Source organism: Peromyscus eremicus, chromosome 2 (genome assembly GCF_949786415.1).
Source record: "Peromyscus eremicus chromosome 2, PerEre_H2_v1, whole genome shotgun sequence".
In the NCBI taxonomy this organism is placed as follows: domain Eukaryota; kingdom Metazoa; phylum Chordata; class Mammalia; order Rodentia; family Cricetidae; genus Peromyscus; species Peromyscus eremicus.
In genome coordinates this window covers 152,728,612-152,751,515 of record NC_081417.1, presented here as the reverse complement: position 1 = coordinate 152,751,515, position 22,904 = coordinate 152,728,612, and the positions used below count along the sequence as shown (strand labels likewise).

General features: G+C 48.9%; 1 protein-coding gene across 1 annotated transcript in view; it reads left to right on the top strand.

Moving 5' to 3' along the window:
* Positions 1 to 22,463, top strand: part of Spen (spen family transcriptional repressor) — an 81,045-nt gene extending 58,582 nt beyond the window's left edge. The window contains exons 8-15 of the mRNA XM_059255324.1: positions 291 to 404; positions 3,017 to 3,130; positions 5,130 to 5,230; positions 11,098 to 19,150; positions 19,768 to 20,268; positions 20,393 to 20,587; positions 20,856 to 21,014; positions 21,367 to 22,463. Of these exons, the coding sequence (XP_059111307.1) occupies positions 291 to 404; positions 3,017 to 3,130; positions 5,130 to 5,230; positions 11,098 to 19,150; positions 19,768 to 20,268; positions 20,393 to 20,587; positions 20,856 to 21,014; positions 21,367 to 21,498 (9,369 nt within the window). The 3' untranslated portion in view covers positions 21,499 to 22,463. The remainder of the gene's footprint in view (positions 1 to 290; positions 405 to 3,016; positions 3,131 to 5,129; positions 5,231 to 11,097; positions 19,151 to 19,767; positions 20,269 to 20,392; positions 20,588 to 20,855; positions 21,015 to 21,366) is intronic.
* The last annotated feature ends 441 nt before the right edge of the window (positions 22,464 to 22,904 follow it).

Below are 22,904 nucleotides of genomic sequence, written 5' to 3'. Positions count from 1 at the left end.
GGATTGTCCTGTTGTAAATTTTGATTGTTCTTTAATTACATACTAACCACTTGCATGTAGTGTTGAGCAGTTGAGGGTATTGCTCAGTGGTAGATGACACAGATGACACACTTTTCCACATGTGAGCTCCTGGGATCAGTGGCGCGCATGTGCACACACACACACACACACACACACACACACACACACACACACGATTCAGCATTTCTATAGAAGACTAGTTAGTTTTCTGAGAACTTTGTTGAATAGTAATAGTGATCTGCGGTGATAAAATTTTCTCTTAATTTCAGCTGGGTTTCGGAAAGAGCATGCCTACAAACTGTGTGTGGTTAGACGGGCTTTCTTCAAATGTGTCTGATCAGTATTTAACACGACATTTCTGCAGATACGGGCCTGTGGTAAAGGTAAGACTTGCTCTTGACGTTGTTTCTTAGTATTTCTTGGTGTTCTGTCCTTCAGTCTCACTTCCTACCATTGTCTTTTCCTTTAATGATTTACATCTTAAAACATTCTTAGCTGGGTCTTCAGAGATGCACAGTGCTTACAAAACCTTGCCGCTCTTCCAGAGGATCCAAGTTCAGTTCCCAGCACCCACACCAGGTGGCTCAACCCTGCCTGGAACTCCAGCTGCAGAAATCTAACGCACTCTTCTGGGCTATGCAGGCACCTGTGCATATGTACACATGCACATAGATATACATGCATAAGTTATTTTAAAAATTAAATTTAGATTTATGGTCTGTTAGACCAGGGGCCATGTTCAGTCCCTAGCACTGCAGAATCACCAGCAACAAAGCTATTTTCTAAATCAGACAAGATTCTGGGAAAATTTGGAACTTCTTTATATATACTTAAATAAAATAGGATTAAAAAATATTTTGCCTACTCATGACAGACCTTTTGCACAGTCTCTGGTATTTGTCACATATAAAAATAGTTATTCGTCTTTATACTAGTGAGTGTTCAAATTAAATACCTGTGGCTGGAGAGATGGCTCAGTGGTTAAGAGCACTGGCTGTTCTTCAGAGGGCCTGGGTTCAATTCCCAGCACCCACATGGCAGCTCACAGCTGTCTGTAACTCCAGTTCCAGGGATCCAACAGATACACATGCATACAAAACACCAATGCTCATAAATTTAAAAAAAAAAAAAAAAAAGGCGTCAAATTAAATAACAGTATGCTCTGTTGACCAGTGTATACTGCATAGAAATGGTCGCCTTAAATACCTAAATATTTAGAAAAACATTAAGGAAATAGTATTTGAATGTTTTCCACACCTTAAATTTGGTAATTATACTTTTAAAACTATACATTTTGTAGGTATAAAAGTTTTTATTTTATTTTTGGTTGAGACAGGGTTTCTCCATGTATCCCTGGCTGTCCTGGAATTCGCTCTGTAGACCAGGCTGGCCTCAAACCTCAAACTCGAGATGATTTGCCTGCCTCTGCCTCCCGAGTACTGAGCTTAAAGGCATGCACTGCCACTCTTGACTGACATAAAAGGTTTTAAAAATTTATTCCAGTTTATGCCAGGCTGTGTTGGCACAGGCTTTTAATCCTAGCACTAGGGAGGCATAGGCAGGCCAGCCTGGTCTACAGAGCGAGTTCCAGGATAACCAAGGCTACACAGAGAAACCCTGTCTCTGCTGCTTCTGTCTTGAAAAACAAACAAAAAAACAACATCCAGTTTAAATTTAAAACACCTCTAAAGCTTCAATTTTCAAATAGCACTGTGATGCCATGACAACTATCCCATAGATGTACTTAGCTAAATTAAGTTAATTAAAAATATTTGCAGTATACTGAATTTTTTTTAGAAACAGTAAAGTAGGTTGCCAGAGGTTTTTAAAATTTTTCTCTCATGAAAATTAGTTCTGAGTCAGCAAGAAGACTCTGCAGGTAAATAAGTTCATCACACAATCTGGTAACCTGAGTTTGATTCTCAAAACCCACATAAAGGTAGAGTGAGAACCAGCTCCACATCGTTGTCCTCTGGTGACATTCCTGCCACACACATACAACATGTGTGCAGACACACGCAATGATAGAAGGGGAAATTAGTCTAGAGCTGAGAGTTGGCTGAGAGTATCAATACCCGAGTCGAAATCCCTAGAACCACGTGAAAGCTGAAACAGCATCATTGTCTATAATCGGAGCATTATACAAGGAGCTGGGAGGTGCAGAGAGGAGAACCCAAGACGTTCATAGGGCATGAGTCTGGAGTCTGTGGCAGAGCAATGACAGACCTTTGAACTTCACACACACACACACACACACACACACACACACACACACACACGCACATACACCAGTTTAGTAGTTGGATATGGTGGCTCATGCCTGTAATCTCAGCATTAGGCAGGTTTAGGCAGGAGGGTGCTACACCATGAGACTCTGTCTGAAATAGTAACATGGTAGGAAGGGAGAGAGGAATTTACATTCATGCCTAAATGTAATTAAGTCACTCATGGTTCTGTTGCTAGGGATTAAACATTGGTCTTTCATGTACTAGGCAAGTTTTCTATCACATAGTTCTGTCCCTAGATCTGATTTGTGTTTTAAGTAATTATGAATTTAATGTGTTCATACAGTAAAATTTTCATCTGACCTAAATAGCACACAAATGTAGGAAAAGGATCTTAGGCCCAGTTTCATCCTCTTATTATTTTGAGCCTCAGATAGAAGAATGATCTCCTTATAGTAATGTCAATATGAAAAACAGTAAAATACAGAAAATCAAAGATGTAATATACTGGAAGCCTCAGTACCACGATTTTATTGTCCTTGCAACACCTGACATGTGTTTACTAAGACAGTCCCATGATTCCGTAGTCTCTGCACACTGAATTTAGTGTGTTTAGTAAGACAAGCCTCTTCTGGGAAAGCCAAGACAAACTTCTGGAGTAATCTAAACACAGGACTTTTTTTTAGGAGCATCCTGTGACTTAGGATTTTTGGGGACTGACACTCAGACCAGTAGCTAAAGGTCTTAATTGGTTGTTTCCTTTTTTGCAGGTGGTGTTTGACCGCTTAAAAGGCATGGCTCTCGTTCTCTACAGTGAGATTGAGTATGCACAAGCAGCTGTCAAGGAGACCAAGGGCAGGAAAATTGGTGGGAATAAAATTAAGGTGTGCACAGTGACTTTAACAAAAGCCAAAGGCTCCGGGTGCCTTATGCCTTTAATCCCAGACAGGTCCACATAGTATGATGTGCCTCCAAAACAGACAAAACAAAAAAACCAGAAGCCAAACAAAAGTCGAGTCAGCACTCTATCCATAGTTGCAGATGTAGGTTGCTAACACCGAGAGTGGTTTACCAAACATGATTGTATTTGTCCTCAGTTTTTAGGGGAACTAATAGGATTTTCATGCTTGCTGTTTGTGAACACAAGTCTTTCATGCCCTTATGCTAACAGCCCTTTTCAAAGCATTTCTGCCCCTGGATGCCTGATGTTCTTACCTGGTTTTGGTTAGAGCTCTCCTTTCCCATTACAGTGAGTGTCTGTGTGCCAATGGCACATTTGGTCTGTCAGCTTCCAAAAGTAAGCTACCTATGTTTGTAAGCAGTGTACTCTGTGTGTGTGTGTGTGTGTGTGTTTTCCTGGTATTACTGGTTTAAAACTTGCTAATCATGGTTGTTTAGCATAATTATGAACTTAAGAACTGATGGCTAGATTAAGATAGAGTAACAAAATTTGGCAGTAGGACATGAAGCTAGGTAGCCAGTGAGTAGAGCTGTGTTGTCCTCATGTTGTAATGGTTATTCTTACAAATTTATGTGTGACATAGATTGACCAACTATAGATTACCCATTTAATTGACCCAAGCCTTTGCCAACTTAGAATTCTGGTGGAAATTTGTTAGCATTTTATTTTTTCTCCTTCTTTGTTGTTTGTTTCATTGGCAAGGGGAGAAGTTGTGGGTGTGTGGGAGTGACTGTGTAGCCCAGGCTGGCCTCAAGCCCGTGATTGTGACCATTCTAATTCAACCTCCTCAGTTTGGGAATTGCACTGCGTCCAACCCTTTCACTAATGGATTGGGTTCTGGGATCTTAAATTGCATCTGTCAAGATTTGTATAGAATTTGGGAGTTTTATATTTAAAAAAAAAATTCTCTTAATCTTTCCAAAATTGGCCGTGTGTTGTGGTGCACGCCTTTTATTTTTTAATTATTATTTTTAAACTTTTATATATTCGTTTCTCATTAATACATCCTGACCACAGCTTCTGCTCTTCCCAGTTACCCCTTCTCCCCCAGACCCACCCCCACTCTTTGTCATCTCCCAGAAAAGAACAGGCTTCCCAAGGACATTAACCAAAAACAGCACAATAAGATAAATAAGACCAGGCACAAACCATCACATCAGATTGGGCCCAGTAGGAAGTAAGGGTCCCAAGAGCAAGCAAAAGAGTTAGAGACACCCCATTCCCACTGTCAGGAGACCCCCAAAACACCAAGCCAACAACCATAACGTATGCAGTGGACCTAGTGTAGACCCATACAGGCTCCACAATTGCCCCTTCAGTCTCTGTGAGCCCCAATGAGCCCTTCTTAGTTGATTTCACAGGCCGTGCTCTCCCAGTGCCCTCAATTCCTTTGGCTCCCACAATTCCTCCTCCCCCACTCTTCCACAATGGAGTTCCTCAAGCTTGGGGTGGGGCACCTGATAGAGACCTCCAACCTGGGCTTGCTCTCTCTACCTATTGTTTGACTCTGGGTCTCTGTATCTGCTCCTATCAGCTGCCAGAGGTAGCCTTTCTGATGACAGCTGGAAGTAGCCACCAAACCATGAGTAGAGCACCATTCGGAATCACTTCATTGCTCTTTTTTGGCCAATTGTGTTTCTATTCTAGGTGTCTGGGCTACCAGCCTCAGTCATCTAGGCAGTGCCTGGCATGGGCTCCCTCTTGTGGCCTGGGCCTCAAATTAGACCAGTCATTGGTTGGCCACAAGGCCAGCCTAGTCTACAAAGTAACTTCCAGGACAGCTAGGGCTACACAGAGAAACCTTGTCTCAAACAAACTCCAAAATTGAAATCTGAAACTTCTCTTTCTTTACAAAAATCTTTTTATATAGTGTTTATGTTTGTATAATAATGGGTTTTATTGTGAATTCTTTATTTTTTAAGGTGGACTTTGCAAATCGGGAAAGCCAGTTGGCATTTTATCACTGCATGGAGAAGTCTGGCCAAGATATCAGAGACTTTTATGAAATGTTAACTGAAAGAAGGTAGGTGTTTCATTTCATTTTGTGTTGGACCATCAATTTGGGACACCAGGACCGTGTGCATGGTCAGCATTCTACTTCTGAACCACCCCAGCCTGAGGCGTGTGCAGCAGCAGACCTGCCCGTATAGCTTGAGTTCTGACTTTTATGGACTTGAATTTTATTTTTCTCTTTTTAACTTCTACTCACTTCTCCACAAATACATTTTTTAACCTGCCATATAGAAGGCACAGTTATTTTTAAAAATCTAGTTTTTATGTCGTTGAAGGTAGGGTGGGGATACCCTGTCTCAGTCCTCACTGAGTGCTCTTCGAAAGACTTGTGAAGCGTGTATTTGACTCTGAGATAGAGTGAGTCAGATCACATAGATAAAAACATATATGACCTTGGCAGTGCAGAGGTAAGCCGTCTTTTAGTCACAGTAATGTGGTATTTGATTTTTTTTCTTCTGTTGACCAGATAACCTATTCAAATACCCTCACACAACCACCAGACTTTTCACATAGCTGTGTTTGAAAGTGGAGACAGGTGTCTATACTGAAGCAAGCTTTCTGCCAGGCGTTGCTCTGTGGTGGTCTCCTGAAGTGTGAGCACCTGTTCTACCCCATCCATCTCAAAGGGCTTCAGGCAGTTAAAGTCAAGAGCCATCAGAACCCGGGAGGGCTGCCAGAGCCCGTCCATATCTTCCTTCATTGCCTCTGGTCCCAGTTTTGTTGTGTTGAAATCACAGCATCTCTTCGAGGCATTTCCTAGCTCAATATCCTGCTAAGTCACTGGACTCTTGAGCTTTGAAATGAAAACTGACCCCCACTGTCAAATTCTAAAAGCTAAGGCTTTGATAGTTTCTCATGAATAGCTCAGAACTCAAATTACAAAACACTGAAAATGTACAATTCTTCAGATAGTGAGCTGGTGTGAGGGGCTGTTCTGTTATAGCCCCATCCCCTACCCAGTCAGTAAAAGAGTACACATGAAATTGTTCGTGTATGTGTACAAGTATGTCATTTTGGACAGAATATTCACAATCCCAGTTCCCAGAGTAGCAGTTTGAAGTCATTGGTTGCTTTTTTTTTTTTTTTTGAGAGAGAGAGGGACTCATGTAGCCTAGGCTGGCTCCAGGCTTGTTTTATTATAGCTGAGCATGACCTTGAACTTGATGGTCTTTCTGTCTCTACCTCCTGAGTGCTGGCATTACATGTGTATGCCACTACACCTGACTTAGGTGGTGCTGGGGGCCTAGATTAGCCTTACCCTTGCCAGGCAAGCCGATGTGCCAACCGAGCTCCTTCCCGGGGTTGCTGTCAATACATTAGTTCTTTTTTTTCTTTTTTTCTTTTGGTTTTTCGAGACAGGGTTTCTCTGTGTAGCTTTGCGCCTCTCCTGGCACTCACTTGGTAGCCCAGGCTGGCCTTGAACTCACAGAGATCCGCCTGGCTCTGCCTCCCAAGTGCTGGGATTAAAGGCGTGCGCCACCACTGCCTGGCTACATTAGTTCTTAAAAACATTCTACGTAGCTGGGTGGCGCACGCCTTTAATCCCAGCACTTGGGAGGTAGAGGCAGGCGGATCTCATGAGTTCGAGGCCAGTCTGGTCTACAGAGCGAGATCCAGGACAGGAAGCAAAACTACACAGAGAAACCTTGTCTCGAAAACCCCCCAAAAAAGTTCTATGTGAGAGTGAGGGAAGGTGTGCGTTAGAGGCTTCATTCATTGCACTTGAGGCATTAACAATTTCTGTTAGTCTTCTCTGTGTGTACATTAATTTTTTTTTTCTTTTTTTTTTCTTTTTTTTTTTTTTTTGGTTTTTTGAGATAGGGTTTCTCTGTGTAGCTTTGCGCCTTTCCTGAAACTCACTTGGTAGTCCAGGCTGGCCTCGAACTCACAGAGATCCTCCTGGCTCTGCCTCCCGAGTGCTGGGATTAAAGGCGTGCGCCACCACTGCCCGGCACATTAAATATTTTTTAAAAGGCAGAGTCTTGTGAGGGTTGGATGATGTAGTGTAGGAGTTGATTTTTGTATATTACTAAAGATTCACTGACTTTAGTGATGACCTGTTTCTGGCTTTGATCTCTAGTTCATTTCCATGGTCATTTATCCCTATCTGATGGTATTTATATCCTCATGCAGGAGGCAGAAGGGAAGAGGTCTCACATGTTACTGTGTGTGTAATGCATTCCTCATTCAAGAATGTTTCCTTTGCTATAAAGTGAGGGAAGTAATCCCCCTGATTAGGTGATGTCTGCAGGGAAAGCTGCTTGACCCCATTGATTTAGCTCAGGACTATAAACACCCTGATTTCTATAGACTTGTCCATGTACAAAGCCCTATGGCACTTGGTCTGCAAGTCCTCCACTTGGGTGGGAGGGTGGAGAAGGTCTCCATTTTCATGGCTGAAGGTTGGGCAATTTCTGGTGACTTATTGTTTCCCTACTGCTGGGTACTGAACACAAGATCTTCCGTTACTGGGCAAGCTCACATCTCCAACCCTCAGTCAGGTAACTGATGCTACAGCATTGCCTTTGCTGGGAGAAAACCCAGGGTTCCTACCTGTCAGTACAGGATGAATTGATGTGGTCAAATAGGTTTTCTATCTGTGTTTGGTAGCTTGAAGAGAATTTTCTCCAAACCTGACTGCTGACAGTTCTTGTTTGGCATGCAGGGCATTACCTTTTTAGTGGGCTGACTTCCCTCCATCTATGGGCAGGGCAAGCAGCCTTGAATTCTTCTGCAAGGGATGTATCCACTGTGCTGACTGGGCACCAGCGTTCTATTGTTCTGTTCCCTGATGAAATTATTGAGTTTCATGGACTCCGCAAAATAAGTTGTTAAGATAGGGGTATGTGTCTGTGACTGTGTGTGTCTGTGTGTGTCTCTGTGTGTCTGTATGCGTCTGTATGTGTATTTGAGTGCGTGCCCACCTGCCAGAAGTTAACTACAAGTGTCATTCCTTAAGAGCTGTCCACCTTGCTTTTTTTTGAAACAAGGTCTCACCATTGTCTGGGGCTCCACACTTGCTCCTCCTGTCTCCATATTCCCAGTGCTGGAATTCTAAGCATGCTACCCCCAACTTTTTAGGTGGGTGTTGGGAATTGAATTGAGGTCCTCAGGCTTGTAGGTACTTGACAAGCACTTTACCATCCATGTTTTCAGATCTAATTTTAGTTTTCTGCTCTGTTGTGTTAGGCTCAGAATCAAACACAGAGCATTGTGCGAACCGTGGACATTTTACCACTACACTCTACCCTACCTATCCCCGGTTCGCTTAAAACATGTCTTGATACTAGGGAGTTTTTTTTTTGTTGTTGTTGTTGTTGTTTTGTGGAGGGTATTGTTTTTTTGAGACCCTGTCTTACCATGTAACCTTGGCTGGCTTGGACCTCACTATGTAGGCCAGGCTGGCCTTGAGCTCATAGATCCACCTGCCTTGGCCTCCTAAGTGCTGGTATCAGAGCAAAAGGTATGTGCCACTACGTCCAGCATGATACTAGGTTTTGAAAATAGGATTTATTGTTTATCATGAATTCGATTTGGTGACTTACACTTGTAATCCTTGTATTGAAGAGTCTGAGCCTAGAGGATCGATTCTGTGTTCAAAACTAGCGTGAGCTACAGAGTAGCTAGGCCCTGTCTCAAGAACAAACACACGACTCGTGGCATGGTGGCATGTGATGCAGTGTAGTAGAATGCATTCTTGTTTGTTTGTTTTGTTTTTCGAGACAGGTTTCTCTGTGTATTCTTGGCTGTCCTGGAACTCACTCTGTAGACCAGGCTGGCCTCAAACTCACAGAGATCCGCCTGCCTCTACATCTTGGAATTAAAGATGTACACCTCCACTGCTCAGCAGAATGCATTTTTAACATGTGCAAGACTCAAAGGTTCTATCTACAACTGTGAATAGCATAAACTAAAACCAAAAACAAACAAACAAAACAAAACAAAGATGTGACTCAAGCCTACTGTTAATAAGCTCAGCAAAGTAGTAAGCTATTTAGGTGAGTGTCTTGTTTTCTTTCTATTGGATAGTATATAATGGGTTCACCTTCACAGAGGGAAATACTTTCTTGCCTTATATATTAAAATTACTCTAGTTCTGTGCCTAGTGATTTTTTTTTTTGGGGGGGGGAGTGTTTTATTTGTAGTCATTACTAGTCTGGAACTTCCTGTGTAGAACAAGGCTGGCTTCAGATTCAAGGACCTGCCTTCCTCTGCCTCTTGAGCTAGGATCAAAGATGTGCACTACCACATCCGGCCAAAGATCATTGTTTTAACAACTATTACTATGTTGCAATGAGCCAAAAAGTGATGTAAGAGCTGCAGAAACTGGGCCTCAGAACCAAGCCTGTGCAGTTGGTGACAGTACTTGTTAGAATGAATATACCTCACCCACCCAAGACAGAACAGCCTACCAAGATTGGCCTTTTATCTAGAACACAGTTGATTGATTGATTGATTGATTGATTATTGGATGGTTGTCGGTAGTACTTAGGGTAGTATTTTCTTTGTGTAGCCTGGGCTAGTCTAGAACCCCTTCTGTAGACCAGGCTGGCCTTGAGGTCACAGAGATCTACCTGCTTCTGCCTCCCAAGTGCTAGGATTAAAGGTGTGCACCATCACTGCCCCCAATACTCAAACCCCTAAAAACGTTTGTTTGTTTGTTCATTCGTTCGTTCGTTCATTCATTCATTCATTCATTCATTCATTTATTTATTTTCTTTTTGGTTTTCTGAGACAGAATCTCACTATAATCTCAACTGACCTGGAGCTTTCTCTGTAGAGCAGGCTAGCCCTTAACACCTGGAGAGCTCCCTGCCTCTGCCTCCCAAGTGCCAGGATTAAAGGCAGGTGCCATCATGCCCAGATATAATGCTTTTTAAAGATTTACTTACTTTATGTGTGAATGTTTTGCCTGCATGTGTGTATGAGCGCCAAGTGTGTCTGGTACCCAAGGAGGTCAGAGGGTATCCGTTCCCCTGGAACTGGAGTTATGGAAGGCTGTGAGCCATCATGGGGGTTTTGGGAATTAAACATGGGTCCTTTGCAAGAATAATAAGTGAGCTTAACTTCTAAGACATCTCTCCAGCCCTGAGATTTAAACATTTGAAAAATTCTTTTTAAGAAATTGATATAATTACATATGTTTACTGGGTACAATGTGACAGTCTAAACAATACATGCCTACGGTACAGCACAGTGGAATCAGGGTACGTAGCAGTGGGTCTCCTTAAATATTTGTCATTTATTTGAGATTATTGTGTTTCTGTTATAACTGAAAGTGCTGGGTATGCATGGTTGTACACACATTAATCCCAGCACTCCAGAGGCAGAAGCAGGAGATCACTGTGAGTTGGAAGCCAGCCTGATCTACAGAGAGATTCCAGGCCAGGGCTCCAGGTAAACACTTAGTGTTTTACATTTGAATTTTATTTAGGCCGTCAGCTTTTAGTCCTCAGAGCTGTTTCTGGCTTAAGAGCTGCTGCCAAAGACCTGCTGTTGAACAAGTGACTAAGGAATACTAGAGGAGCCCAGAGATCTGTGTAAGGTGGATTCACTGTGTACTCCAGGAATGCTAGAGGAGCCCAGAGATCTGTGTAAGGTGGTTCATGTGTACCCCAGGAATGCTAGAGGAGCCCAGAGATCTGTGTAAGGTGGATTCACTGTGTTTCCCAGGAATGCTAGAGGAGCCCAGAGATCTGTGTAAAGTGGTTTCACTGTGTACCTCAGACTGGCCTTGAACTTGTGCAGTTGAAGCCAGGTCTCATGAGCTGTCCTCCTGCCTCCACCCTTTGAGTGCTGGGATTATGGAGGTGGGACTGCAAGTGTTGAGAAGACTTCTGTCTTCTGCGCTAACATAGTCTTTCTGATGTTTGGCAGAGAGGAACGAAGAGGACCCTATGACTACAGCCAAGATCGGACCTACTATGAAAGTGTCCGGACTCCAGGCACCTACCCTGAGGACTCCAGGAGGGACTATCCAGCTCGAGGGAGAGACTTTTATTCTGAGTGGGAAACATACCAAGGAGAGTATTATGAGTCCCGATACTATGATGACCCTCGAGAATACAGAGAATATAGGAGTGATCCATACGAACAAGATATTCGGGAATACAGCTACAGGCAGAGAGAACGGGAGCGAGAAAGGGAGAGGTTTGAGTCGGACCGGGACCGGGACCATGAGAGAAGGCCCATTGAGCGAAGTCAGAGTCCCGTGCACTTGCGTCGTCCACAGAGTCCTGGGGTGTCTCCTGCACATTCCGAGAGACTGCCAAGTGACTCTGAGAGGAGGCTGTACCGCCGGTCCTCAGAGCGAAGTGGGAGCTGCAGCTCAGTGTCCCCTCCACGGTACGATAAACTGGAGAAGGTTCGGTTGGAGCGCTATACAAAAATCGAAAAGACAGAGAAAGAACGGACTTTTGATCCTGAGAGAGTGGAGAGGGAGAGACGAATAATTCGGAAGGAAAAAGTAGAAAAGGACAAACCTGACAGGCAGAGACGGAAAGGAAAAGGTCATTCCCCTAGTTCTCAGTCTTCCGAAACAGAACAAGAAAATGACGGTGAGCAGAGCCCTGAGAAGACACGCAGTAACACCAAACTGAGCAGAGGGAAAGCGGACAAGGATGGGCCAGCCAAGAACCGCCTGGAGCTCGTGCCTTGTGTCGTTTTGACTCGCGTGAAAGAAAAGGAGGGGAAGGTTATTGAGCACCCTCCGTCGGAAAAGCTCAAAGCCAGGTTTGATCACGACACTGTTAAGCCTTCAGCCCCGGGTCAGAAGTCCCAGGCCTCTCAGATGGAACCTGCCAAGTCAGACTCGTCTACAGTGGAGTCTGCTAGAGGGAAAGCCCCGAGGGAAAAGGCCCTTTCCAGCCACGCAGAAGTCGGGGATAAGGAAGGCAGGCCTAAACTCAGGAAGCACCTCAAACCGGAGCAGACGCCTGAGGGCCTGAGTGCTCTGGACCTCGAGAAGCTAGAAGCGAGGAAAAGGCGCTTTGCAGATTCCAGCTTGAAAGCAGAAAAGCAGAAACCAGAAGTCAAGAAAAGCAGCCCCGAGACAGAGGACACTCGAGTGCTTCTCAAGAAGCAGCCTGATGTGTCGAGAGATGCTGTTCTGCCGAGGGAAGGAGAGCCTGAAAGAAAGCCTGTGAGAAAAGAAATCCTTAAAAGGGAATCAAAAAAAACTAAGCTGGATAGACTGAATTCGGCTCCCAGCCCCAAAGACTGCCAGGAGCCTGCTGCTGTCTCCTCAGGGTCTGGCTCGAGGCCCAGCTCAGATGTACACACAGGCCTGGGAGATCCAATACACGGATCTGTGGAAAATCAAGAAGCCCAGCCCAAAAAAGCCATCTCCTCAAAACCTCAGCCCAAACAGCTGCAGGTCCTAGATAATCAAGGGCCTGAGAAAGAGGAAGTCAGGAAAAACTACTGCCGTCTTCGTGATGAACCAGGAGAGCATAAAGCAGGCCAGGAGAAGCCACATGCAGTAAATGCTGAAGAAAAACTTGGCATTGACATTGATCACACACAGAGTTACCGCAAACAGATGGAACAGAGTCGCAGAAAACAGCAGATGGAGATGGAAATAGCCAAGTCTGAGAAGTTTGGCAGTCCTAAAAAAGATGTAGATGAATATGAAAGACGTAGCCTTGTTCATGAGGTAGGCAAGCCCCCTCAGGATGTTACTGACGACTCACCCCCCAGCAAAAAGAAAAGGATGGATCATGTTGATTTTGATATCTGTACCAAGAGAGAGAGAAATTACAGAAGTTCCCGCCAAATCAGCGAGGACTCTGAAAGGACCAGCTGCTCCCCCAGTGTCCGCCATGGCGCCTTCCATGAAGACGATGACACCCTGGGTTCCCCTAGGCTAATGTCAGTCAAAGGGTCTCCTAAAGTGGATGAAAAAGGTCTCCCCTATTCTAATGTAGCAGTGAGAGAAGACCCCTTAAAATTCAATCCTTATGATTCTAGTAAGAGAGAGCACGTGGCAGACATGGCCAAAATAAAGCTGTCTGTCTTGAATTCTGAAGATGAACCAAATCGTTGGGACCCTCAGATGAAACAGGACCCCAGCAGGTTTGATGTGAGTTTTCCAAACAGCATAATTAAGAGAGACAGTTTACGAAAGAGGTCTGTACGTGATCTGGAACCTGGTGAGGTGCCCTCTGACTCTGATGAGGATGCTGAGCACAAATCCCAGTCACCCAGGGCCTCCACCTTGTATGACAGCCCTCGGCTGTCTTTTTTATTGAGGGACAGAGATGACAAAGCACGTGAGCGAGAAGAAAGACTCTCTGGTTCTTTGGAAAGAAATAAATTTTATTCTTTTGCTCTGGATAAGACAATCACACCAGACACTAAAGCTTTGCTTGAAAGAGCTAAGTCTCTCTCTTCATCCCGTGAAGAGAACTGGTCTTTTCTTGACTGGGACTCCCGGTTTGCTAATTTTCGAAACCACAAAGATAAAGAAAAAGTTGACTCTGCCCCAAGACCTATTCCCTCCTGGTACATGAAAAAGAAGAAAATCAGGACTGACTCCGAGGGCAAAATGGACGATAAGAAGGAGGACCACAGGGAAGAGGAGCAGGAGAGGCAGGAGCTGTTTGCCTCTCGGTTTTTGCATAGCTCCATCTTTGAACAGGATTCTAAGCGGCTGCAGCATCTTGAGAGGAAGGGAGAGGAGGCTGACTTCCCTCCCGGGAAGCTATACAGCAGACAGGCGTCCGACGGGGCCGGCAGCACAAGTGACTCGGTCCAGGAGCCGGTGGTCCTGTTCCACAGCCGATTCATGGAGCTCACACGGATGCAACAGAAGGAAAAGGAGAAGGACCAGAAGCCCAAGGAGACTGAGAAACAGGAGGACCCAGAGAGTATTCCCAAGACTCCGGAACCTGCCCCGGAAACGAAAGAGCTGGAGCCGAAAGCCCCTGTTTCAGTTGGGCTTTCTGTGGTCACCCCCGTGACACCAGACCCAGCAGCATCGGCACCAGAGAAGGCTGAGAAAACAGCAGAGGCCCCTTCACTGGCAGGAGAGAAGCCTGTGGAGCCAGCCCCGGTCTTGGAAGAGGCAAAGTTGGTCTCTGAGTCAGTTCCTGTCCCTGTGGAAAAGCCCAAGCAGGTAGACTTAGCCCCAGGAGGGGGTGCCAGTGAGAGTACTGCTGTGGCGCCTTCGGCTACTCAAGAAAGCTCAACTACGGACGGCATCCCATGTTCGGGTGCCGAGCCTCTGACTCCCGGGACTGCAGTTTCCAAGGTGGAAAGCAATGTAGATCCAAAACCCAGCAGTCCCCAGCCACTTTCAAAACCAACTCAGAAGTCTGAGGAAGCTGAAGAGCCAAAAGTGGAGAAGCCAGATGCAGCTCCAAGCATTGAGCCCAGTGCCACTCAGAAAGCTGAGGTCATGCCTGAAGTTCAGCCCCCAGCGTCTGAAGAGGTACAGGCCAGTCCTCCAGTCGCTGCAAAAGAAAGGAAGACGTACAAAACCAAGCGTTCCAAGACACCAGTCCAGGCAGCTGCCGCGAGTGTCGTGGAGAAGCCCGTCACCAGGAAGAGTGAGAGGATAGACCGGGAAAAGCTGAAGCGCTCCAGCTCTCCTCGTGGAGAGTCACAGAAGCTGTTAGAACTGAAGATGGAGGCTGAGAAGATTACAAGGACTGCATCTAAAAACTCTGGGGGGGACCCCGAGCTCCCTGAGCCAAGCCTGCCTCTCAGCCGAACCAGGCGCCGGAATGTCAGGAGCGTTTATGCCACCATGGGTGACCACGAAAGCCGCCGATCTCCAGCTAAAGAGCCTGCTGAGCAGCCTAGAGTGACCAGGAAGAGATTGGAGCGGGAGCTGCAGGAGGCTGTGGCACCTCCCACCACCCCTCGGAGGGGAAGGCCTCCTAAAACACGTCGGCGTGCTGAGGAGGGTGAAGAACATGAGGCGAAAGAGCCAGCAGAAACACCCAAGCCAGCTGAAGGGTGGAGGTCTCCAAGGTCTCAGAAGTCAGCAGGCGCTGGTGGGCCCTACGGGAAAAGGGGGAGAAATGAGCCCAAAGCAGAGGCTGCTGCTGAGGGCAGTGCCCCGGTGAACACGAGGGAAAGTAACGCTAAGTCCAGGGGTGATAAAGAAGCGGCAAGTGAGCCTAAGCGTGACAGGAAGGACACCAGCGCAGACAGAAATGGACCCGACACCTTCCCAGCTGCGACAGTGGAGAAAAAACCACCTGAGAAAACCACCAAGTCCAAGCGAGGACGTGCTCGGAACACCAGGTCAGCAGTGGACAGAGCTGCACATCTGAGAACCCTGGACATGGCCACCAGGGCTGCAGGGCAGACCGGGGACAAGGAAGCTGACCTTGTGGCAGTCTCTCCTGAGAAGAATGAGAGCCCCCCAAAGGAAAGTGGCTCCTCATCTCAGCTGAGAAATGAGCCAGTTGACCCTAAAAAGGAAGCAGAGAAGGAAGATGTGTCTGCCTCTACGGTGTCCCCAGAAGCCACACAGTTAGCCAAGCAGACGGAGCTGGAGCAGGCTGTGGAGAACATTGCAAAGCTCACTGAGCCCTCCAGCAGTGCAGCTGACAAGGGAGCAGCCCCAGGGACATCTGCAGGCCATGCCACGGAGGATGGCCACAAGCCTGCACACCAGGCAAACGAGACTGAACTGGCTGCGGCCATTGGCTCCATCATCAGCGACAGTTCTGGAGAACCCGAAAACCTGTCCACGTCTCCCTCCTTACCCCCAGGATCTCAGACGCATCTGCAAGACAGAGTGGAGCGGGGGCCCCCTGAGGCCCCGTCTGGAGTCCCTGAGGCAGATGCTGCTCCAGAGTCTCCTAGCTCACAGCTCGGTGCCTCGGAGCCCTCAGCGGGTTCTGCAGACCCCAGGGACACCAGAGGGAACAGCAGTGACTCTGTACAGGAAGCCAAGGGCTCTAAAGTGGAAGTCACTCCTCCCCGGAAAGACAAAGGGCGTCAGAAGACACGATCACGCCGGAAAAGGAACACAAACAAGAAAGTGGTCCCCGTCACAGAGACTCGTGTCTCTGAGGCTGAGCAGGCTCAAAGCAAGAGCCCCGCTGCCAATGAGGCAACAGCAGCACCCCCAGAAGCTCCCCAGGAAGAAAAGCAGAGTGAGAAACCTCTATCCACTCCTCCTCAGGAATGCACTTCTGACCCAAGCAAGACGCCCCCTGCTGAGAGCCTGTGTCAGGAAAGCAGCATTGAAGAAAAGACTCCATGCAAGGCGCCTGCACCCCCTGACCTCCCACCTCTTTCCCAGCCCTCGTCACTAGTGGATGATGAGCCCCAGGCCAGATTCAAGGTGCATTCAATCATTGAAAGTGATCCAGTGACCCCACCCAGTGACTCGTGTATACCTCCACCCACAATTCCTTTAGTGACAATAGCAAAGCTCCCACCCCCTGTCATTCCTGGGGGAGTCCCACATCAGAGTCCCCCTACTAAGGTGACAGAGTGGATCACAAGACAGGAAGAGCCTCAGGCTCAGTCTACACCAGCTCCAGCTCTTCCCCCAGACACAAAGGCCTCTGACGTGGACACCAGCTCCAGTACACTGAGGAAGATCCTCATGGACCCCAAATATGTATCTGCCACCGGCGTTACCTCCACAAGCGTCACCACAGCCATCGCAGAGCCCGTGAGTGCTGCTCCTTGTCTGGACGAGGTCCCGGTCCCTCCAGGTGAACCCAGACATCTTCCCTTAGAGGAAAAGTCAGCCACTCCAGTATCCAGTGCTTCTGACCCACAACCCTCGGAGGTCTCGGTAGCAGCTGACAAAGAGAAGGTGGCCCCAGTCATTGCCCCTAAAATCACATCCGTTATTAGCCGGATGCCTGTCAGCATTGACCTGGAGAATTCACAGAAGATAACGTTGGCAAAACCGGCTCCTCAGACCCTGACTGGCCTGGTGAGTGCCCTGACTGGCCTGGTGAATGTCTCTCTGGTCCCAGTGAATGCCTTAAAGGGTCCTGTGAAGGGCTCAGTGGCCACACTGAAAGGTTTAGTGAGCACCCCCGCTGGGCCTGTGAATCTCCTCAAGGGGCCTGTGAATGTCCTTACTGGACCTGTGAATGTCCTGACCACTCCGGTGAGTGCCACCGTGGGCACAGTGAACGCTGCCCCGGGCACCGTGAATGCTGCCGCTGCAGGGGCAGTGACTGCTGCTTGTGGTGGGACTGCCACAACAGCTGCAGCAGCGGGGACCGGTGCCGTGACGGTGCCATCAGCAAAGGGCAAGCAGAGGTCGAGCAGCAATGAGAACAGTCGCTTCCACCCTGGGTCCATGTCAGTGATTGATGACCGCCCCACAGAGACAGGCTCGGGTGCGGGGCTGCGCGTGAATACTTCAGAAGGAGTGGTGCTTCTGAGCTACTCGGGACAGAAGACGGAAGGCCCACAGCGGATCAGTGCCAAGATCAGTCAGATCCCCCCAGCCAGTGCAATGGACATTGAGTTTCAGCAGTCAGTATCAAAGTCCCAGGTGAAACCAGATTCTGTCACCCCATCCCAGTCCGCACCCAAAGGCCCTCAGACCCCTTCAGCTTTTGCAAATGTGGCCACCCATTCCACTCTGGTACTGACTGCTCAGACATACAATGCCTCTCCCGTGATCTCCTCTGTGAAGACGGACCGTCCATCCTTGGAAAAGCCTGAGCCCATTCACCTCTCAGTGTCCACGCCTGTCACCCAAGGTGGCACAGTGAAGGTTCTCACCCAGGGCATCAACACACCCCCAGTGCTGGTTCACAACCAGCTTGTTCTCACCCCAAGCATAGTCACCACTAACAAGAAACTTGCTGACCCTGTCACTCTGAAAATAGAGACCAAGGTCCTTCAGCCGGCTAACTTGGGGCCCACCCTCACTCCCCACCACCCTCCTGCCCTGCCCAGCAAACTGCCTACGGAAGTGAACCATGTTCCTTCAGGACCCAGCACCCCGGTAGATCGAACCATCTCCCACTTGGCAGCCCCCAAACCAGATACACATACTCCTCGACCTACGGGGCCTACCCCAGGCCCGTTCCCAAGGGCGTGCCATCCCAGCAGCACCACATCCACAGCACTTTCCACCAATGCCACCGTCATGCTAGCTGCAGGCATTCCAGTCCCCCAGTTCATCTCCAGTATCCACCCAGAGCAATCTGTCATCATGCCGCCCCACAGCATCACTCAGACTGTGTCCCTTGGTCACCTTTCACAAGGTGAGGTGAGAATGAACACACCCACTTTGCCCAGCATCACCTACAGCATCCGGCCAGAGACTCTGCACTCTCCTCGGGCCCCTCTGCAGCCCCAGCAGATAGAGGCAAGGGCCCCACAGCATGTGGGCACACCCCAGCCTACGACAGCTGGTGTACCTGCTCTGGCCACCCAGCACCCTCCTGAGGAAGAAGTTCACTATCACCTCCCTGTGGCCAGAGCTGCAGCCCCTGTGCAGTCAGAAGTGCTGGTCATGCAGTCTGAGTACCGACTGCACCCGTATACTGTGCCCCGAGACGTGAGGATCATGGTGCACCCACACGTGACTGCTGTCAGTGAACAGCCTAGGGCCACCGAGGGGGTAGTGAAGGTACCACCAGCCAACAAGGCACCCCAGCAGCTGGTGAAAGAAACCACTAAGACTTCAGATGCCAAAGCAATCCCGGCTCCGGCCCCGGCCCCTGGCCCTGTGCCTACCCCTGCCCCTACCCCTCATGGTGAAGCCCGTATCCTCACAGTCACCCCCAGCAACCAACTTCAGGGGCTGCCTCTGACCCCACCTGTGGTTGTAACCCATGGGGTGCAGATTGTGCACTCCAGTGGTGAACTATTCCAAGAATATAGGTATGGAGACATCCGTACCTACCATACCCCAGCTCAGCTCACACACACCCAGTTTCCTGTCGCCTCCTCCGTCAGCCTACCCTCCAGGACCAAGACTTCTGCACAGGTGAGGAAGCCACGTTTCCTCCCTACCTTTTGGGCTTGCTCTTGGGGGCTTTGTGGTCTAGAAAGATAGGCAGGCCATCAGGCTGGTTCAGTGGGTGAATGCATTTGCTTAAGTGTGAGCCTGGCAACCCAAGTTTGGTTCCCAGAACCGTCATAAAAGTAGAAGATAAGAACTGACTCCAGAGTTGTCCTCTGACCCTCACGTGGACACACATAGTAGCATACTTGTGTGTGTGTCCCATCGTGCACTCACACATCCACACAGTAATAAATGTAAAAAACCGACCTTCAGCAAAGCTCATCAGCAAGGTACAGACAAGCTAGATAGGCCTTGGAGGTGGAAGGATGCTCTTCCTAAAGTCACAGTGAGGAGTGGCTCAGATCATACACAGCTCTTGGATAGGGGAGACACTCTGTGTGAGGGCTCCTGCCTGCAGGGTCAGAAGGGCCAGGTTAGGTGGCCTTTTCCCTGAGACCGCTCGCTCCCTGGCTCACATTTCCTCTGTGGCCTGACTGAGACAAAGATGCCTCCCTCTGGTCCACTGAGTTCTTGTCTGGAAGCCAGGGCTTTTGTGCAGCCCATCCTGACTGTCCCTTTATCTTCCTTCCCAACTCTAGGGCCCTCCTGAAGGCGAGCCCTTGCAGTCCACGCAGCCTGCACAGTCTGCCCCGTCTACGCAGTCCACGCAGCCTGCACCACCTGCCCCACCCTGCCAGCCCTCCCAACTCGGCCAGCCTGCCCAGCCACTGAGTAGCAAGATGCCCCAGGTCTCCCAAGAAGCGAAGGGGACCCAGACAGGAGGGGTAGAGCAGCCTCGTCTCTCAGCTGTCCCTGCAAGTAGGCCACCTGAGCCCCATGTGCAGGTTCAGAAGGCGCCGGTGGAAACAGGCCAGCCGGCCCACCCGTCCCCTGTGTCAGTCTCCATGAAGCCGGACCTCCCAAATCCTCTTCCCTCTCAGGCTGCCCCGAAGCAGCCACTGTTTGTCTCTATGGCCTCGGGCACAAGCACCTCACCTGGACTGGCTCTGCCTCACACTGAAGCCCAGCCAGCCCCCAAACAAGATTCTTCTCCACACCTGACTCCACAGAGGCCTGTGGATATGGTCCAGCTTCTGAAGGTAAGACACCCTTTGTCCTGTCCTGAGTACCCCAACCTCCCAGTTGATACAGACGAGTGAGCTGCTTCCAGGGTCATGCCGGTCATGCCATGACCCCATCTCTCCTTTGTTTCCTGGTAAGCAGAAGTACCCCATCGTGTGGCAGGGCCTGCTAGCCCTCAAGAACGACACCGCTGCTGTGCAGCTCCACTTCGTCTCCGGCAACAACGTCCTGGCCCATCGGTCCCTGCCTCTCTCTGAAGGTGGTCCCCCACTGAGGATCGCCCAAAGGATGCGGCTAGAGGCCTCGCAGTTGGAAGGGGTTGCCCGGAGGATGACAGTAAGACTTGTGGGCCGTGGTAAATGTGCATGCCACTCACAGGGAGGGAAGAACAGGTAGCCTCAGTGGCTTAACTCCTGGCGTTGATAACTCTTGAAGTGGGCAATGAAGGATAAACTCTACTTGCGTAGAGAAAGACCTCTGGTCTAGAAGTGAGCATATGCACACACACGTTAGTGTGGTATGACACAGCCATCTTAGAGGTGCCTAGCTACTTGGACACATGCTGTTCAGTCAGGAGATCCCTAACCATTCACCTCTGCTGCAGGTGGAAACAGATTACTGTCTGCTGCTGGCTCTGCCCTGTGGTCGTGACCAGGAGGATGTGGTGAGCCAGACGGAGTCCCTCAAAGCTGCCTTCATCACTTACCTGCAGGCCAAGCAGGCAGCAGGGATTATCAACGTCCCCAACCCTGGCTCCAATCAGGTTGGTCCCCTGTCCCATCCCTACCCCACATTTGTACACACAGCTAGGACCAGTTTAGGTCAGGGCAGCAGGGCTGGTCCGGCCTGGTGTCATGGGTATTTGTGATAGCAACCAGAGTACCCCAGGAGTTCCCAGAGGAGATGGGCACATGGCAACATGGGTAATGGCCACCAATTGCCCATCCTGGAAAGAGGTCGGGAACAGCTGAGAGGGGGAGTGTTGACCTTGAACTGTAGAATTTGATGACACTGTGCCCTGACTGCGGGGGTGGGGCTGTCATGGCCTGCCAGGTACGAGTATTGGGGGCGGATCATGGAAGACAGTGGGTCCCACTTTTCTCTCCCTCCTCCAGCCCGCCTATGTGCTGCAGATCTTCCCACCCTGTGAGTTCTCCGAGAGTCACCTCTCCCGCCTGGCCCCTGACCTCCTTGCCAGCATCTCCAACATCTCTCCCCACCTCATGATCGTCATTGCCTCTGTGTGAGGCTCTGCTGTAATGATGAACAGGACAGAACCATGGACAGCCCAGCCAGGCAGAGGGCAAGCTGCCGAGGGGCAGACTGCCAGGCGCCACCAGCTGCCCTCGCTCTCCCGCCCACCCAGCTCTATGGATAGACCTCCTCTGGGGGTGGTGCTGCTTGTATGTTTACATGAAATCCTTGCCCAGGACAGACCACCAACCCATGGACTCACAGAAACCTTAGGGGCTAGCTTTCCTCCTTTGGAGAAAAGGCACAGGGCAGCGGGAGTCTGTTTTTGTTGAACAGAACGGCCTTTGCACTAAATTAGTGACTTGCACAGTGAACACAGGCTGTGAGGATCTGGACATGTGTACGTGAGCATACCACACAGACTCTCATGCAGGACTTGGGACTGTGCTGAAGCCTTGGTGTCACGGGACATTTCATTGGGTATTTTTGCCCCGTCTCCTCCTTTCTTCCCCTGCTCATCGGACATGTCGTCATCTTTCTTAATTCTCCTGCCGCCGCCGCTGGCACCACCTTCGACTCATCGGATGTCCAGTTTACAGCTGAGTAAAAGCCAACAGAAGGATTTTCTTCCTTGGTCGGATGTGCAGAACTTGGGATGTGTATATATAAATATATAATATATATAAATATATATAATACTGACTTAAATCAAATTTCCCTGACATACATTTTTTTTAATCTGTGCCAAAAATGTGTTTTCAAAGAAAATCTTATTTTCATACTCAGACTTTGTACGTCACTCATTTGTATACGTGCGCTTCGTACAGCACGGGTCCTGCCCCCGCAACATGGAGTGTCACACAGCACCTGGACAAAAAGGCCTGGCCAACTCCTCCTTCCTGTGACTTGGACCTCTCCCCTGACTTCCTAACACTTATTAATTTATGAAACTGTTTTTCTCAGCGCAGTTTTGTTGTGTGTCCATTGGATTACAAACTTTATTAAAAAATACAAAACACCTCAAGTGTGCATGTGGTTGTCGCTCAGGTGGGAACCACGGGGTTCTTGGCTTGCTGGAACAGTAGCTCCTACCCCAAGTCTGTGAACAGGACCTTTTCTGCTCCCGATCCTCCCCGGAGCTTTTCAGCTTGTGCTTGAGGTTTGAATCACAAATGCTGGCCCTCCGTCCTGTTTCCTAGGCCACTGGGAAGGCACTTCAGATTCTGATAAATAATGAAGTCCCTCCTTTCCCTACCTGCTTGCAAGCTCCTGCTCCAGGCTCATGCCAGATGCCTTCCCTTCTCCCCTCCCTGGGGTACTGTTGTTCACTGTAGGAGCAAGGAGCCTGACAGTCCTGGGGCTGTTAATTCCCACGCCTGCTTCAAGACAAGAAAAAGCTGTGGCACGAGAATCTGGGCAGTCGACAGATCTGGGGGCTACGGAGCAGGCCGTCCAGTTC